The sequence below is a fragment of the Lacerta agilis genome, chromosome 13 (genome assembly GCF_009819535.1).
Source record: "Lacerta agilis isolate rLacAgi1 chromosome 13, rLacAgi1.pri, whole genome shotgun sequence".
NCBI classification, from domain to species: Eukaryota; Metazoa; Chordata; class Lepidosauria; order Squamata; family Lacertidae; genus Lacerta; species Lacerta agilis.
Window position 1 is genome coordinate 30,755,095 of NC_046324.1, and position 17,875 is coordinate 30,772,969.

Genomic DNA, 17,875 nt, shown 5'->3' on the forward strand with positions numbered 1-17,875 from the left:
GTCTGAAATGCACATTGCCTTGATATGCTCCTCACACTGACTTGTGTCATTCTTTAGTCAAAATGAAGCAAGCAACCCGGTTTTGCGTATTCTATGATTCTGCTGCATAATCTTGGAGGTCAGTCATTTCTTGCTTCCTCCTAGGCCAGGGGTGCTGCTTTGGGCTTCCAGGAGGCTGGCCTAGCAAATATACAGTGATAGTATGAAGATGCACCTATCTTCATACAGAGTTAATTTTATTTGTCCCTAGGGATTGCTCATTGGCTGTTGCTATGGTTATTAACATAAGAACAGCCTTCTGGATCAGGCAAATGACCCATCTCGCCTAGCATCCTGTTCACACAGTGGCCAACCAGATGCCTATGGGAAACCTTCAAGCAGGACCCAAGCACAAGGGTACTCTCTTCTCCCGTGGTGTCCAGCAACTGGCATTCAGAAGCATTACTGCTTCCGACCAGAGAGGCAGAGCGTAAACACTGTGGCTAGGAGCCAATGATAGACCAAACCTCGTCCATTGTTTGCATTTGTACTATATACGTTACATTGTTCTTTGCTAAAAGTTCAAGGCATTGTACATTGTTCTCTCTCCCACACACACCCAACACTGTCTTCACAACCACCCTGTGAGGTAGGTTAGTCTGAGAGATAGTGACTGGTCCAAGTTTCATGACTCAATTTGAATTGGAACCTGGTTTCTGCTCCACTACCATTAAAAGTCTAGCGTTGTTCATACCGGTTCCTGATTTCCCAACCCTTGAGGCTGCTTCACCAGTTTTTTGTCTTCAACTCTTCTGGCAGGCTCTAAGGTAGATGGAGCCTCTTGATTCTCCACAGTGTACTGCTCACTTACAGCCCCATTTCTTTGAAGCAGGATTCCTGTGAAGGAGAGTCCCTGTGATCTGTCTGCCCAGGGAGGGCTGCTTCACTGCACAGGAATTTGTTCCCGGACATAGAAATCAGTATGCTGACTGTCTTCAAAGGTAGGTAATGAGCAGCAAATTCTCAGAAATGAGATGAGCAGGTTGACCAGTACCTAGGAATTGGAACTTCTTGGACTTCTCCATGCTGAGCAGAAACAAGATAAATTACACAGATGAGCCAATAGCATGATTTTGCTTAAGGCGTGTAGGCGGTGGTAACATTCAGCTTTCATATCCTTACTACAGAACGGAGGTTACTTTGGCCTGGGATTTTGAATTGTAACGCTGAAGAGCAGACACAGCCGCAGACTGAGGACAAAAAATACCATAAATTACTTCCAGGAGGGTAAATCTGCTTGTCTTGTGTGTAGCACCTAAAAGCACCTTTACCAATGTGATGCCCTCCAAAAGTTTCGGACTACAACTCTGCCCTCCCCCACACACAAAAATTGGGGGAGTTGTATGGAAAGAAAGCATAAAATTTACTGTATAATTTACTGTATCATTTACTGTATATATATTCTGTTTTACAATTTTGAATACTCATAAAAACATCCTTAAAATATCAATGACTTCCCTCCTTCTCTTTCTATGGTTCATTTTACATACCATAAATCCCTGCATATTTTACATAGACTAAACCATTCAGTATTCCATTATTACATTGATCAAAATTTATTTACACTGTTGAATTTATCTTAATGCTGCCAACGTTTTCAAGTGTACACAATTCCCCCCATATATTCAATAAACATTTTCCAATCTTCTTTAAACGTCTGTTCTTCTTGTTCTCTTATTCTATATGTTAAGTCTGCAAGCTGCACATATTCCATCTGCTTAACCTCACTCGTTTTCAATTTTGGGGACAACAAAACACGGGCCGCAGTAGTGCCATACATAAATAACCTTTTTTGATACCTGGGAATTTCCGTCTGAATTACCCCCAATGAAAAGGACTCGGGTTTTTTTGGGGGAAAGTATTTTAAAACATTTTTTTTCCGATTCATTATGGATTATTTCCCAAAACTCTTTTACCCTTTTACAGGTCCACCACATATGAAAAAATGTTCTCTCAATCTCTTTGCATCTCCAGCACTTATCTGATTCAGATAAGAATCTGAATCTGAATCAGACCTGGTATGCAATTTTCCTATCCCGTATCCAAACTGCTGGTCTTCTGGTGTTGCTGGAACACAAACCAAACATATCACAGAGGGTGATACTGTTCATAAATCACACCCAGACTATTAACTGGTGCTATGGACACATTTAATATGCTTTTCTAAACACATACCCAGGATCTGTTTGGGACCTGGCTCCATTCAGATAATTATTTCAGACAGAACCCTACAGGGAAATTATTCTGTACTGAAGTCCCCATGTCCAGTTTTCAATCTCTCAGGGAGAGGAGTGTGTGTGCTTCTTTCAGTGGTCATGTCAGCTGTAATCTTCCATAACTCCTGTTAAGCAGAGAAGAGATATTGAAAATCGATGAACTGCCATGGGCAGTATGGTAAACAAAACAGAGCATTTAAATTTTAAATTCTAAAGTAACAGTGAGTATTCCTTCTTTACACTTATAACTCGGGACTGCATTACTAACGCATCAACTGTCTTAACAGAGAAGCTACCATTAAATTAGGAGTTACCTTAAGGGCATTATGCATTTTGAGTTAAAGCAGGAAGAGCTTAATTTACCTAATGCTACAAGATGAAGTTTAGATGCTCAGTACAGCCACAGCTGTATTTCCCACTGATACACATTCTTTGCTCTTTCAAAGAAGATATAACTCAGTAGACGCAAAATAAAAAAATAAATGTCTAATTTCTCATCTAGCTTAGCAGGTAAAATAAAGGACTGGGACTAGATCAGCCACGCAGGCTCAGTCATAGTTTGTGCACCTAAGAAGGCCATTTTAGTTCTATGCCCTGTTATTACGGTGGCTATCCAGATGCCTACAGGTAGTCCACAAGTAGGTCAAGAGAGGAACAACACTCTCTTACTCATAATCCCCAGAAACTGGCATTCAGAAGCATATTGCCTCTAACAAAGTAAATCACTCTAACATCTTTATCTGAGTGAAGACACAGGTGACATTTTAAAAGTGTCAGAGGTAGGATGACAGCAGCTCTCCTGCTCGGAAAACACATACTCTTCTCTCCAAGAGTGAGCTCTCGAAACAACAGCTCTTGCAGGTTTTTAGAGTGGTTCAGTTTGAACAGGGAAAAGATGACCTACTGGCTAGTGCTTGTGGCAACCTTAAAAGTACCACCACACATCTTTTCCAGCAAGGTAATAGATTAATGCATATATGTACAAATAAATGATTGTGCCCTTTGAAACCTGCAAATTTGGACTAACGCAAGAGTGAAGAATCTAATGTGATTCTGCTTCTTTGTTACATATATTTTTAATGCATTCATTCAATTATGTTCCCAAGGCATTTTACAGGAAACAATAAAACAACTGAATTCATATCTTAAAACTCCATGCCTGTTTTCACCACTCATCATCCATTCCTCATCTGTTTGCAAAGAAAACTAGCGGCCTCGGAAAATAAAGTGGTGTGTACAACTTACTGCTGCTTACTTTTCTAAGTTCAGTCAGAGAACCACAAGATAATGTCAATTCTTTTTGACTGTGTCTCACTAATACAATTAAACTGAAAACTGCTCAAAGTTTTAGATCGTGTGTCAGACAAAGGGTACCCACCAACTGCTCAACCCGCTCATAAATAATACGTTGAGGAAAAGAGAGTTGGACAGGCTGAACAGTATATCTCATTTTGCCATCTCTGATACTTTCTAGATCATTCAAGGTGCTTCGAAAGTAATTGTATGCTTCACATACAACGTCCATGTGTCTTAAGGTGAAGTTGAGCCTGCAAAAAGATACACCCATTAAAGACTGAACTTTTAAAAACTGCACAGATTTTAACTAACTTTTGCATCATGCTTCCTGAAATCAAGGTGCAGGCTTTCATCCACATTTGGATATAAACAGATGCCACTTTGAATCAAGATGGTGGGCTGAACCTTTCAAGGTTGCATTGATGTTTTGGTTTCTCAAATTCCCCAAACAGTACTAGGTACAAGACTGGTAGTACAATACAAATGCCAAGTATGATCAGCTTCAGCTCTCCAAGGTCCCTGCTTTAATCAGATATGCCTCCTCAGTGTAGCTATTGTAGTTCAAGTTTAGGCAATCCTAACCACCGCTGCCTCTCCAGCAGAGTTCTCTCTCACCGCATTCTTCCCACTCCCAGAGATCTTTCAACAGAAGATAGGCAATGGTACCCAACAAAGCTATAGGTTCTCTTAGGCTGTAACTGAAAGTGGATTCACTTAGGATCAGCTTAGGGCTGTTCATCCACCAATCACTAACCAACAGCATGAGTGTCTGCTTTGGTAGGTCAAGAATAGACTCCCAAAGGTAAGCACAAAAGCGACGCCTGTCTATCTAGGAAGGTTCTCAGTATCTCGCAAGTGGTTTTTAACAGATCTTCAATATTCTGCAGCCTTGTAGATGTGCTGTAATTTCCGCCACAGAGGAACTAACTGAAGGAGATCCAAACTACCTGACAGACACTTAAATGCCTATTTGGTGACCATGACTGTCTGCTGCATCCTCTTAAGAACAGTTTCCTCTTATGAATGCAGTCATCTATATAACTATTAAAAAATATCTACATAACTTCATGCTGGAAACCTTTTTTTGAGAAACAAAAGACTGCCCACTTCCAAGCTGAAAAACATTTCTAGCATTAGCAACAATCAAAACAAATTAATCATATTGTGGAGTATTTTCCAATTAAGAGTTAAAAGCATGTCACCTCTTTTCTATTGACAAGTAGATGGTGGAGGGGTTTTTCAAGTTGCCAGTGATTCGATACAGCGTTTTGAAAAAGGCATCTGTTAGATCATCGTCATAAAATACTGCAATGAAAAAAGGATTAGCATCATCTGGATTTTGACTACACATACAAGACATTCACTTCTGTCTTAAAAGTTGATTTTGAAAAAGATTTTGTTATCCATCCTAAGCCTTCAGAAAAGAATGGCTATAGTCTTAATTACTATGGGCCCAGCAGTGTTTTGCTTTGTTTTGTTAACATCCATCAGGAAGGGAAATAGCCAGGACATGGAATCTTGCAATTGTGAGGGCACTTGGGGATGAAACGGCTAAATCTTCTGGTCCTCTAAAATTGGTATATGACACTATTGTACCTGGCATAGCTTCCATCTGCAAATATTATAATATTCTGAAGTATCCTATCATTCACTGGGGTCCTATAGGCACATAAGAAGTTAGGAACATAGGAAGCTATGGATTCAGACCATTGGTCCATGTAGCTCAGTACTGTCTACACTGACTGAAAGCAGGTTTCTGGGGTTTTAGATAAGGGGATGTTCTCAGCCTTATCTGTAGAGGGTGGATTGAACCCGGGATGTAAAGTAGATGCAAAGCAGATGCTCTACCACTAAGGCACAGCCCTTCCCCTATTATGTACGACCCCCCCCCCCAATTTAATACAAGGAAAGGCGTAAGTTCATCCACAACTCCTACTTATTTCAAGGGGGCATGTTCAGGGAAAGCCAGTGGTGCCCCATGCCGATTAAAAGCAATTTCCATTAAAGAAAAATACAAATCCTCTGAACTGTGATGTGATTTTTCTAGGCCTTGTGTCAAGTTTACCATGTTAAATTCAGTATAATGTTCCTTCCTGCCCCCACTTTAATTGCCACATCAAGAAATGTTTCTCCAGATGCAGCAGATGTGCATATTTTACAATGGGCTAGATGAGCCGAGTCAGTTTCCTCATTCAATGTCTATGGCCATAATGTGTCTTACTGGACTCTTGAAACAATGATCAGAAAAGATTTGCTGAAAGCACACAATACATACAAAACAGGGGCTTTAACGAGCACTATGAATCCTTGGCTCTCCAGTTCTGTTTGCTTACCATCAGCAGCTAGGATCACAGTGGTGAAATCGTGAAGCTCTGCAATCTCTTCTTCAGACCAGCTGAAGGAATGATCAGGATCTACAGCAAAATGTGCAAACTGATTTGATTATAAAGGAGACTATAATTTTCTAGGCACTGTACAGAAAGTTTAAAGAAGGAAGCAGGTCTTCCCAAAGGAACCCACAGTGGCAAACAACAAGCAACAAAACAATAAAAGCATGTTGAAAAAAATTCCGATACAGCTGCAGACTAGGAGAGATATGCTGGAAGGGGACAGTCTTCAGTAGGTACTGAAAAGACAACAGAGATTGTGCATGCCTAGTATTTAAAGGGAGGAAATTCCAAAGGGGAGATAACACAACACTAAAGGCTCGATTCCCATATTGTGTGGAACGGATACCCTGATAAGATGGTACTTGCAGACGACTTCAGCTGCAGAGCACAATGATCAACTAGGGGTGAGACAATTTTCAGGTATTCTTGTTCCAAATTTTATAGGGCTTTACAGTACGTAACAAACCCAGCAACCCAAGTCCTGTGTATATTTTTTTCTCCCTTTTTGCCACTGCTCCAAAAATTGCTTGGAAAACTGGATCAGGCTCCCAAACTGTGGGTTAGGAACCCCTGATAATGCAAGCAATTCTCAGACTTGATGAAAAGGAAACCCTTGGCTGAATATAACATGTAAAACAAGAATAGCTCTGTGGGTGGTCTCTTTTAAAGGGTTAACCACTTGACCCTCTGAAGTCTGGCTCTCCACTTCTCTAACTTCTTATTGTTAGAGAAAGAATTGGAATTACTCAGTGGCGTGGGAAATGTACTTTGCACATACTCAGAAGCAAACTCATTTACTCACATATTTCAAAGCTAAGCCATGGGTTTAAATTGTGATTTGTCTGTAAGTGAAAACAGTAGCTCAACAGATTAGAGAGAGAACATCAAATCAAGCTTTTAAGAAGTTGATGCATCTACTTACCAATACAGAACTCATCTTTAAGCCAGTCCAGCACTCTGACCTTAATCTTAGTTCCTGAAAGTCAGTAAGATGATAAGAAAATAAGTGGGTGGCAAATACTCTTTAGAAGACAGGTTAAAGCCATTAAAGTGTCATAAAAAGAGGAATATTGTAAATAGCTATAATTGATAATAGTGAACAAGCAGATGCTTATGCCCCCACCTCACTCTACCCGCCTTCCCCCCAGTTAGACTTGCTAATGATTCCCTGTTCCTTCCCGTGATGTATTTATAAAATGTAATTCAGAGCAATATTAACCTCTGCATTTGCTGGCTAGAGAGTTCCAGTTACAGGTGGGTAGCCGAGTTGGTCTGCCATAGTCAAAACAAAATCAAAAATTCTTTCCAGTAGCACCTTAGAGACCAACTGAGTTTGTTCTTGGTATGAGCTTTCGTGTGCATGCACACTTCTTCTAGAGAGTGTTAGGACTATGCAAAGGCTTGCTCTGCTGATGGGGGTATATCCACTGTGGAGGCCCTCAGAAAGCTCTGCAGGCATAGATTCACTGGCGGTTACAGGGAGGAAGGCAGGCATGCGCGCGCGCGCGCACACACACACACACACACACACACACACAGAGGCAGCCTAGATCCAGCCCCTTCATTCATCAGTGAGACCCAAGGATGGGAACCCATATCCACGCAAGGCTAGAGCTGGTGTAGCTCTTCCTCCTCCCCACTGGGACCAATTGGAGCAGAAAACAAGGTAAGTCCACACTTCCCACCAAGGCTGGGCCTGGAAAGTGGTGGATTGTCCTCACTGTCCCCCAAACCCTTTGGAACTGTGCTCTTAGCCACCTTTCTAGAAGCAGCACCCTAAGGCAATGTACAGAACAGAAATCATTACAATGTATAAAGAAGCCAAAAGCACTGTATTAAATAATTCTAATAACAATTAAAATATTATTCCTTAAATTTAGAGGGATCTTTTATAAGCAGACTTGGAATTGGTCTACCCGGTATTTTTTACTCCACTATGCTCAATGGAACTTACTCTTTAGATAAGTGTGTTTAGGATTGCAGGCATAGGTTTGTAGGGCAGAAATGGCCGAAGGAAATGTTCAGAACAGAAGCCACTTTTTGACATGTAAATATTTCATGTGGCCACCTGGACAGTATTTTGGATTTGAATGATATTTTATCCAACTAGAAATCCATTAAAGAATAATAATATACAAGCAGTCTTTTTTACCTGCTGGCTCAGTAAGGTGCTTGTTTAATGCAATATTTCGTTCACACATTTCCAGGAGATCTTCACCAATATCTTTAAAATATTTGAGAAACAAATGTTAGTAATAATTTGAGAAGAAATAAAAAAAGGTGGGGGGAAACAAGCATAGAAAAAACAGGGCAGTTACGTCTCTTCTCTCAAACATCATCTGCATTTAACAACCCAGCTCGACTTGCTGCTCTTTCAAGCTTTCTGATAAAAACAAAAGCAACATCACGAACACCAAAGATAGCTGTCCTAAATAGATACCTGTACAATAAATGGCCTTGGCTGCCTTTGCCATGATGATACTGACAATCCCGGTGCCGCCCCCAAGCTCCAGCACTGTGCAGTCCTTAAACAAATCTTGCTTGGAGAGGATGAAGTCTGCAAGTAAGAAGGCTCCTCGCCAGACCTTCAAGACAAGAGGCATAAGGTAGCACAGTCTGGTACATGTGGGTCAAGGGAGAAGAGAAGGGCTAGCAATGTAGCTACCCACCTGTTTGCCAACATCTTCCAAAGGGGTTGCCATGGCGTGCTCTGAAAAATGAAGAACATGAGCATGTTACAGTAAATTTATGGAGAATAAGGCAATCAATGGCTACTATATTCTAATGTATTCTATATTCAACAATGACTATATTCTATCTCAACTGTCAGAGGAAGCATGCCCCTGAACGCTAGTTGCTGGGATACTGCAAGTGAGGAGAGTGCTCTTGTCCTTGGGTTTCCCACAGGCTTCTGGCTGGCCACTGAGAATAGGATGCTAGACTAGATGGTCCAATGGGCTGATTCAGCAGGCTCTTCTATGTTGTTACATTTGCCCTTAAACTTTTCCATTAAACACATTGCAGACATGTTTGGCAGAAAGCAGAAAAGGACAAAATATAGCCTGTGTGGTGTAGTGGTTAAGAGTGGTAGACTCGTAATCTGGTGAACCGGGTTCGCATCTCCGCTCCTCCACATGCAGCTGCTGGGTGACCTTGGGCTAGTCACACTTCTCTGAAGTCTCTCAGCCCCACTCACCTCACAGAGTGTTTGTTGTGGGGGAGGAAGGGAAAGGAGAATGTGAGCCGCTTTGAGACTCCTTCGGGTAGTGATAAAGTGGGATATCAAATCCAAACTCTTCTTCTCCCTGTTGCCCTTAGGGCACATTTGTGAAGGGTCACTTATGAATATGAATATAAGCATATCCCACTTTTCCTCCCAGGACCTCAAAGCAGTGCACATGCCACTCCTTTATCCTCACAACAACACTGTGAGTTAGATTACGCTGAAAGAAAATGGCTGGCCCAAAGTTGCCAAGTCAGCTTTATAAGAAAGTCTGGGTTTGTGCCTGATCTCTCCCCAGTTCTAGCTCTACAGTCTAACCAGCTCACTGAACTAGCTGGCATGGGAAAATTCCTGAGACTGCCTGGCTTCCAGTTAGTGCATATCATTTCCTATCAATTTCAACCCAAAAGGTGTACCGGTAAAAGGTTTTATGTGCAGATGTAGAGGGAGGAATAAAGAGTAACAAATTGGCTCTCTATGCTCCCATCTCAATGAGTACTTCTGGATCATGTTATGAAATGCGAATTATTTTATGCCACATCCATATACTACATTACTGACCTATTTTAATAATATCATAGCAATTGTTTTCTTGCTCTTGTTCTTCCAAGATTTCTCCACCTTTCATCAAAATGATGGGGCACACTTTGTCCCTTGAAATGTCTTCAGCTTCTGCATCAAGTAATGGAGGATTCCGGACAACCTCCAAATCCCCATCTTCGTCTAACAAAGCTTGAATTCCTTTCAAAGAGTTCTCTTCCTTGTTAGTGGTTTTCAGAGTAACGTGGTCATCAGCAGGATCCTCCACATCTAATCCCTCTCCACGTTTGTCCTGGTGTTTAAGGTTTTCTTTTTCAAAGCCACTCACTTCCCTCTCAGTTTTCTGATTGCTTTTGTCCAAAAGGAATTTGAACTGTGAGAGAAACACTAAGAGGCAACAATCTGAAGTCAAACACTGTGATCAAAGCCTGGTCAATCTTCAAAACCATAACAAATAATGCAGGAATATCACCATAGTTTTCCTTACTTTCTAAATAGATTTCCCCAACATTTGCCCATTCGTAAGTCACACATATGATCTCATGTTTTGGCCGAGTCCTTCCAGGTGTGTCTGAATTTTGTATTATGACTGTTGGTTTCAACTCTTTCCTCCATTGCTATGATTACTCCTCTTCCTGTTGTTACTGAACTTGATAAACTTTCTTGTAGTATCCTAACCTCACATTGCATGCACTTCCACTGCCAAGTGCCTGTTGTACTTAGTAATGTCTTAGTTCCCCAGCTTGTCTTCTCAAAAAACATGCTCAGCCAAGATTTATGGGATGGAGGAAGAGTGGTGGGCATTTGCCCCAAAGCAGCAAGTCCCCAATGAGGCTGCCAGAAAGTCCTATCGCCACAGTTAATGCTTCTTCCACACCCTTTACTAGCATCTGCATGTGCCAGAGTTGGCCCTGGAGCCCTCAGTTGTCAATCCCGATATGAGCCCAATGGGAAACGATTGTGGCATCTCCACAATCTGTACAGCACTTGGCACACACAGGTTCAGCCTTCATTAGGGTCAAATAACTTGCTCTGGAAACCTTCCCTCCCCTTTTCCTTTCCACAACCCAGGAAGTAGGTACCGCTACATCTTGCAAGCTCCACCCCCTACGTATGGCACTGTCTACTGCAAAGGACAGATATTCCTGCTAAACATACGATATGCTTAGTTGCAATGTTAACAACCAAAGAGCCTCAATGTAAATGGAGAGATTCCACCAAAGAGGATGGTGGTGAGACCAGTTGCATCAAAGAGGCCATAAGCTGTTTGCAATTGATGAGCTAACACTTTTAATGTAGTAACTTCTTTAAAACACACACACGCAACTGTTGAAGAAAGCTCTCAGTGGGGATTATGATAATTGTGTGCAAGTAACAATAACAACCACCAGCGGCACATTACCTGGCTGTCCGACAGCATTCAGCCTGACCATTAAATGCCTTTTGCTTGGGGTGTGTAGGTGGACATCAGATAGGACAGTGTCGCTTCGGAAGACAATGTCATCCATCACCTCTCTCTCCCCTGCACCTTGTATGGTGCACTGCTGAAGGGAGCATCTATAAGACATAAAGCTCTATTAGTATGTTAATAATAAATAGTTACAGAATTGTATACAAAACCTAGCACCTCCTGCCAGCTTGGTATTACTATTCACTATATTTCGGCACACCTCCTCAGCCACTGCTCCCCCCCCTTCCTTCCTTTCCTCCACCTCCTCCTCCTCCTCCTCCTCCTCCTCCTCCTCCTCCTCCTCTTCCTCCTCCTCTTCTTCTTCTACATTAGCCATTTGTTACACATACTGGTAGGTCCCCAGGTGACTTACAGCATATCTAAGAACATAATTTAATAAAAATATATAATACTATTGAGGCGTTCACACAAACACATGATTCTCAACAAGTAAACAAACCACTACCATCCTGCCAACAACAGCCACAGAAAGCTTTGGTATCACACTTAGAGCAAAATGCAATCTCAACCTCCTGTGCCTCCTCCACGTTATGAATGCCAACTACTATTTTCTGTTTTTTTAGTGGTAGGGTTCTTTTGCCTTCAACAGCTCCATGCCAGACAAACTGGATGAATCTCTCAATGGCAGAGTTGCAGCAATAGATAAAGTTACTCCTGCTGAATGCTGGTAGGTAAAGGGGAACTTTCCAAAAAGAAGTGGCCAGCCTATGCCTCTCTTACAGGATGTGCTCTGCACCCAGATTCTCAGCTCAATGCTTATTCTGCTTCCAAGCTTCTCTGCCTCTTGGATTTCATTCCCCCACAGCCTCTTGCCCCCCAGTCCCACTCCATCCCAACATATAGATCTTCAGCAACGCTCCCGCAGCTCTGCCAAACTAGCCTTTCAATTCCCCCTCAGCACCACCACTGCTGATATTCTGCAACTCATTCTTACCTCACAGCAATTGGAATGTTTATGGAAATTTCATCACACCACAGCAGTTAAAACCAGTGTGGAAAGGAAGGCTAGCAAAAGCCAGCCTTCTTCACACAGCACACAGTTAAACTATGGAACTTGCTATGAGGCTATCAGTGGCTACTAGCCATTATGGCTATAATGATTCTGAATATCAGCAACTGGAAACTACAGGAGTGGGGAGTGCTTCAGGGTTTCCCACAGGGTGACAACAGGATGCCGGACTCAATGGGCCACTGGCCTGATCCAGCAGGCTCTTATTACATTCTCAGAGTTCAATATTCATTTCTGATGCAGTGCTGTGGATAGCTCAGTTGGTAGAGCACGGGACTCTTAATCTGAAGGTCATGGATTAAAGCCCCACATTGGGCAAAATATTACTGTATTGCAGGGGGTTGGTCTAGATCAGGGGTCAGCAAACTTTTTCAGCAGGGGGGCGGTCCACTGTCCCTCAGACCTTGTGGGGGGCCGGACTATATTTTGAAAAAAAAGTATGAACGGATTCCTATGCCCCACAAATAGGCCTAACCCAGAGATGCGGTCCTGTATACCTGAAGGAGCGTCTCCACCTCCATCATTCAGCCCGGACACTGAGATCCAGCGCCGAGGGCCTTCTGTCGGTTCCCTCACTGTGAGAAGCAAAGCTACAGGGAACCAGGCAGAGGGCCTTCTCGGTAGTGGCGCCCGCCCTGTGGAACGCCCTCCCATCACAGGTCAAGGAAATAAACAACTACCTGACATTCAGAAAATACCTGTAGGCAGCCCTTTTTAGGGAAGTTTTTAATGTGTGATATTTTTGTATTTGATTTCTGTTGGAAGCCGCCCAGAGTGGCTGGGGAAACCCAGCCAGATGGGCGGGGTACAAATAATAATAATAATAATTATTATTATTATTTTAAATAAAAGGACACATTCTACTCATGTAAAAACAGGCTGATTCCAGGACTGTCCGTGGGCCGGATGTAGAAAGTGATTGGGTCGGATCTGGCCCCCAAGCCTTAGTTTGCCTACCCAGGGTCTAGACATGGTCTAGAGATGATCCTCATGGTCCCTTCCAAATGTACAATTCTATGCTTCTATGAAATAGTACATACAATCTGCATCAATATGTAGTGGTTTGTGGGGAGATGGTCACATCTGACTAAGGTTAACATTGCTCTTTCCTGGCCCAGTTCCCTTATCTTCAACTGCTGCCTGATATACAGAAGCAGGTGAAGCTGTTAGCAACAAGGAGGTCAGTGGTGAGAAATGCCTCAGTAACTAAATTACTGTGTCAGGCCACTGATAAATAAAATAGTCTGGCAACCTTCTACATCCAAAATTATTGAGATGAGGTGCTGAATATTAGTTTACTTTTCAGTAAGAATGTATGCCATTCTTCTGTACGTGCTCAAGGCTAAGTCACAATTCTTAGTGGCAAGCAGTAGACTGAAAGGGGGAAAACCAGAAGTTCAGGAACTGCTGCTGAAAACATGAAACTCCCCCCTCCCCATGTATATATAAGGTATCTGAAATTCTGAAAATAAAACTAGTAGCCTCTCTTTTCACCTAAAACAACAGAACTTCACCCAGGATTGCACCAAGTTTAAAGTAAACTTACAAATGAAAACAAAATAAAAAATTCTTTCCAGTAGCACCTTAGAGACCAACTAAGTTTGTTCTTGGTATGAGCTTTCATGTGCAAGAAGTGTGCATGCACACTAAAGCTCATACCAAGAACAAACTTAGTTGGTCTCTAAGGTGCTACTGGAAAGAATTTTTTATTTTGTTTTGACTATGGCAGACCAACACGGCTACCCACCTGTAATTACAAATGAAAGGAACACACGACCTATCTTTGAATTTTTTCTGTTTATGTTAAACTCATATGCTGTCTTTCACTGGATGTTATTTTTTTTAAAAAAATCTTTCATTTAAATTTAGAGTAAAAACTGCACACTCTTAATCATGTCAACCCAGAAGTAAGTCCTACTGAATTCAATGGGGTTTGCTCTCAGGTATGCAGTTAGGCTTGCAGCCCAATTCTTTAAAGCAAGCTCTTTCAGCTTCTGCCTTCCTCAGCCAGAAGCCAACACGTTTTCCTGTAAAGATTTAATCTCTGTTAGTAACTGTTAATATGATTTTAGTGATTAATTGCGCCCTAATTTGTTTGAAGTGCAGCATGAAGTTAAAAAAATAGTCTTTTTCACACAGCCAAAATGACTTTTATTTGTTTTAGTCCATAAAGTTAAGTTTTAAATGCTACGCCCAGAACCCCCATTATAATGCCCCTTCCCTTCTAAGTTTAAAACATGTATGCACAGAAGGCAAGCGGGAAGCATTCCACTCTGCACATGCACAGAAGCACTCGCATCTACTTCTCCACATGCTGCCAGTTGTTAAAACAAGCTAAGGCTCCATGTAGGCAACAAACGGCAGCCGTTTCAAGGGGTTGGGAGACTGTTACAGGGTGCAATAGGCAACAGAGGGCTGCGCCTTACGGAGCGAGGGCTCTCTCTTCCCCAAGGTGGGTGTAATGGCGACTCTCACCTCGCTTCTCGCGGCAGCCTCGTTGACGCCGCTGCTGCCATTTTCCATTTTGCCCTCAGCCACTTCCGCCCTTCTCCCCGACTTCCGGCGCGCTGTTTCCAGTAGCAGCGGCCGGCCCACCTAGCTGAACTGATGCGTTGTCAGCCCAACCGACTCCTGCTTCGCTCTGTTGCCGTGGCAACGAGCCCCTGCTTGATTTACTGCTTTCACCCCTCCCGCGCTCCAAAGTTACTATGGCAACGGTCTCCGTCTCCAATCTCCAAACTCCTTTCAGACCGGGCCGGGGCAGAGAGGATGGGGAAAATATCCCAGATGTTAGCCCTGCTGGACCAATATGGCAGATCTCTTCCCTTTTGAATCATCAGCCCCCAGCCCCGCCACACCACTTTTTTCCCAGTTCAAAAACCACAAAAAACTGCTGCTCCTTATTAAAACGTGGAGTTACTTTCTGATAATTTATTTGTTTAGATTATCTGTAGGCCTATCCTGTCTTTAAGTACAGTATACAACTCCTTCCAAGGCAGCTTTTCAAGTTAAAATAGTTGCAATGAGACAATAATATCAAATTCATCATTGTACTTCTGTTTGTACCGTGCAAGTAAAAAGATCTGGTACCTGGAAGAGAAATTGGTGCTCCTAGAATATAAATTTTTATTAAAAAAAAGATATTAGTCCCTGTGCAATTTTTCACCTGCCTACTGAAAAAACCCAATTGAAATAAGTCAGTTGAATTCAGTGGGACTCCTATTAAGTACCGTGGGTCTTGCTTGTGAATACACATGTAAAAGATTGCACAGGGATACATATTTGTAATAAAATAAAAACTGATATTCTCAGAGTACTGAATTCTGGCCAGATACCATAACTAATCTGGTAGGATTACAATTCAATTTATTTATTGCTTTGCGGAATCATGACATAATTTTCTGTGAAAATAACATGTAAAATGCAATAAAAGCCATTAAAATGAAACAAATATACTAACAGTGTTCATCTACATAGTCACCCAAGAACAGCAGCCATACAGTCACACCCAGTTACAGGTAGGTAGCTATGTTGGTCTGCCATAGACAAAAAAAAAAATAAAAAAAAAAAATCCTTCCAGTAGCACTTAGAGACCAACTAAGTTTGTTCTTGGTATGAGCTTTCGTCCAACTAAGACATACCCAGAACAGACCCATTGAAATCAATTGACATAAATTAGTCACAATTGATTTTGATGGGTCTACACTATTTTATTTACTATTAATTAAATTTATATCCCACCCTTCCAAGACAGTGAATACATCAGTAAAAAAGCAATACAATTAAAAATAAATTTTAAAACAGTTAAAAGCATGTAAAACAATCACATAATCTGACAGCTAAAAATGTCAAGATTGCCAGGAACAGTATCTTCCGCCATCACTCTTATTCTAAGATGAAAATAAAGCTTACTGTCCAAAACTTTCCTGCCCATTGCAGCAGACCCCATGGTCTGATAAGGCCGCTTTCTACATTCCTGTGCTCATCGGTGAAACATTGACGGATACGTGATGGGCAAATGCAATATGGCTCAAGCTTGCTCTCCCTCATATATTTTATGTGCAAGGTGTGCACCAAATGACAGAGCCAGCCCAAGACATTTTGCTGCTGGAGAAATCTTTTGTTAGTCTGAGCACGTGAGAAATCAATCTTAGTTATGAAAACTATTTTAGTGTGGCAGCACCTGCTCTTTGGAACTCCCCACCTGTTTACATCAGGCAAGTGCCTTTGCTGTACCCTTTCCAGCACCAGTTTTAAATATTTTTGTTCTTAACTGTTTTCACTGGTCCTTTCAATATTTTTTGCCACCTTGAGCTCATTGGGAAAAAAAGGTAGAAATGTAATTACAGGAACATAGGAAGCTGCCTTATACTGAGTCAGACCATCGGTTCCATAGCTGTCAACCTTTCCCTTTTTTGCAGGAAATTCCCTTATTATAGCATTGGGAAACAGCAGGGAGGGTTGACAGCTATGTATATAGCAGTGGGGAACAGCAGGGAGGGTTGACAGCTATGATCGGTTCATCTTGCTCAGTATTGTCCACACTGACCGGCAGCAGCTCCCCAGGGTTTCAGACAGGAAGTCTCTCCCAGCCGTATCTGAGGATGCCAAGGATTAAACCTGGGACTTTCTGCATGCAAAGCAGATGCTCTACCACTGACCTACAGTTCCAAATGAATAAATATAGCACCTCAGATGCTTTTGCTGCTGCCCTCACATCATTAGGCAGAATCATATGTGATATCCCATGTTAAGAAGCATAATGTAAGATGTGGTTTCATCCTGAAGCTCTGTTCACTGCCCTTAACTCTCTGGCCATGAGGGATCTGTAGGGGCGTCTGGTTATCAGAGAAGACATATGTGCAGCAAATCCTGTTCTGACTTCAGATCTTGCTCTGACTTCTGTTTCACAAGCACAGGTTGAAACAGTCCCTGCTGAAGACATCTTAAATGTCTTAGAAGCTGATTAGAAGTACCATCAAGCAACTGACTCACCACTCAGCTGAGTCAGAGAACTTGGATGGCAAGCCAATTGATCTCAGTAGCAGCCATTGTAGTCTGCTTGTGTTGAAGCACACAATGGTCAAGCCTCAGCCAGCTCATGGCTGTGAACCCCATGTCTTACCTGCACTGTCAGAGGCACTATCCCCAGCTGCGAATCCTATTCTTGAGCTCCCTGCCTTCTACCCCATGTGTCCCAGTGGGCACCAGCAACCACTGCCTACAAGAAAAGGGTCCAGCCACTGCTGCCTCCCAGCATCCACTGCCTAAGGCAGTTGCCTCACTTTGCCCAATGATAGGGCTGGTTCTGAGTGCCAGTGATGGTACAGAAATTGAAATTAGCTATTTGGTACCATCTTCTCTCACGACAAGTGCTTCAGTTTTTTGAATAAGCAAGTGATTGAAAACAACAACAATAATGCTTTGAGTTCTTTTGAGAAAAAGGGTGGTAACCTATTGTTACAGGCTGCCCCAATCTCTGAGTGGTGTGAGATCCCATGGTCTTTGCACTTAACCAGAGTTTGTGTTGCTTTTTGAATGAGGCACAGCAGAAACTATAGTGTCTTTATGACATATGGTTTTATTCACACATATATACAGCCTGAGTGTAGGATGGAGGGGTGTACAGCATTCACAGTCCAAGAGGAGCCAGTTTATGCCTTAAATGCAGCGGCAACCTATCCAAACAGG

General features: G+C 42.2%; 1 protein-coding gene across 5 annotated transcripts; it reads right to left on the reverse strand.

The window, feature by feature from the left end:
- Positions 1-854: 854 nt before the first annotated feature.
- METTL22 (methyltransferase like 22) lies at positions 855-14,739 on the reverse strand. 5 transcript variants are annotated; one of them, XR_004427768.1, is made up of 12 exons: positions 14,660-14,739; positions 11,107-11,261; positions 9,726-10,091; positions 8,611-8,651; positions 8,382-8,526; positions 8,094-8,165; positions 6,864-6,917; positions 5,885-5,965; positions 4,754-4,856; positions 3,634-3,802; positions 2,215-2,380; positions 855-1,065 (listed from the first exon to the last, which is right to left on the reverse strand). XR_004427768.1 is itself a non-coding variant. In XM_033167509.1 (11 exons), exons 1-11 carry the CDS (start codon positions 14,698-14,700, stop codon positions 2,279-2,281), a joined length of 1,329 nt encoding a protein of 442 aa, XP_033023400.1. In that variant the 5' UTR covers positions 14,701-14,739; the 3' UTR covers positions 1,959-2,278. The 5 variants fall into 5 exon arrangements, 3 of the variants coding, with proteins under 3 accessions (XP_033023400.1, XP_033023403.1, XP_033023402.1); XR_004427769.1 differs by lacking the exon at positions 855-1,065 and adding an exon at positions 1,093-1,229; XM_033167509.1 differs by lacking the exon at positions 855-1,065 and having other exon boundaries at positions 1,959-2,380.
- Between the last annotated feature and the right edge of the window lie 3,136 nt (positions 14,740-17,875).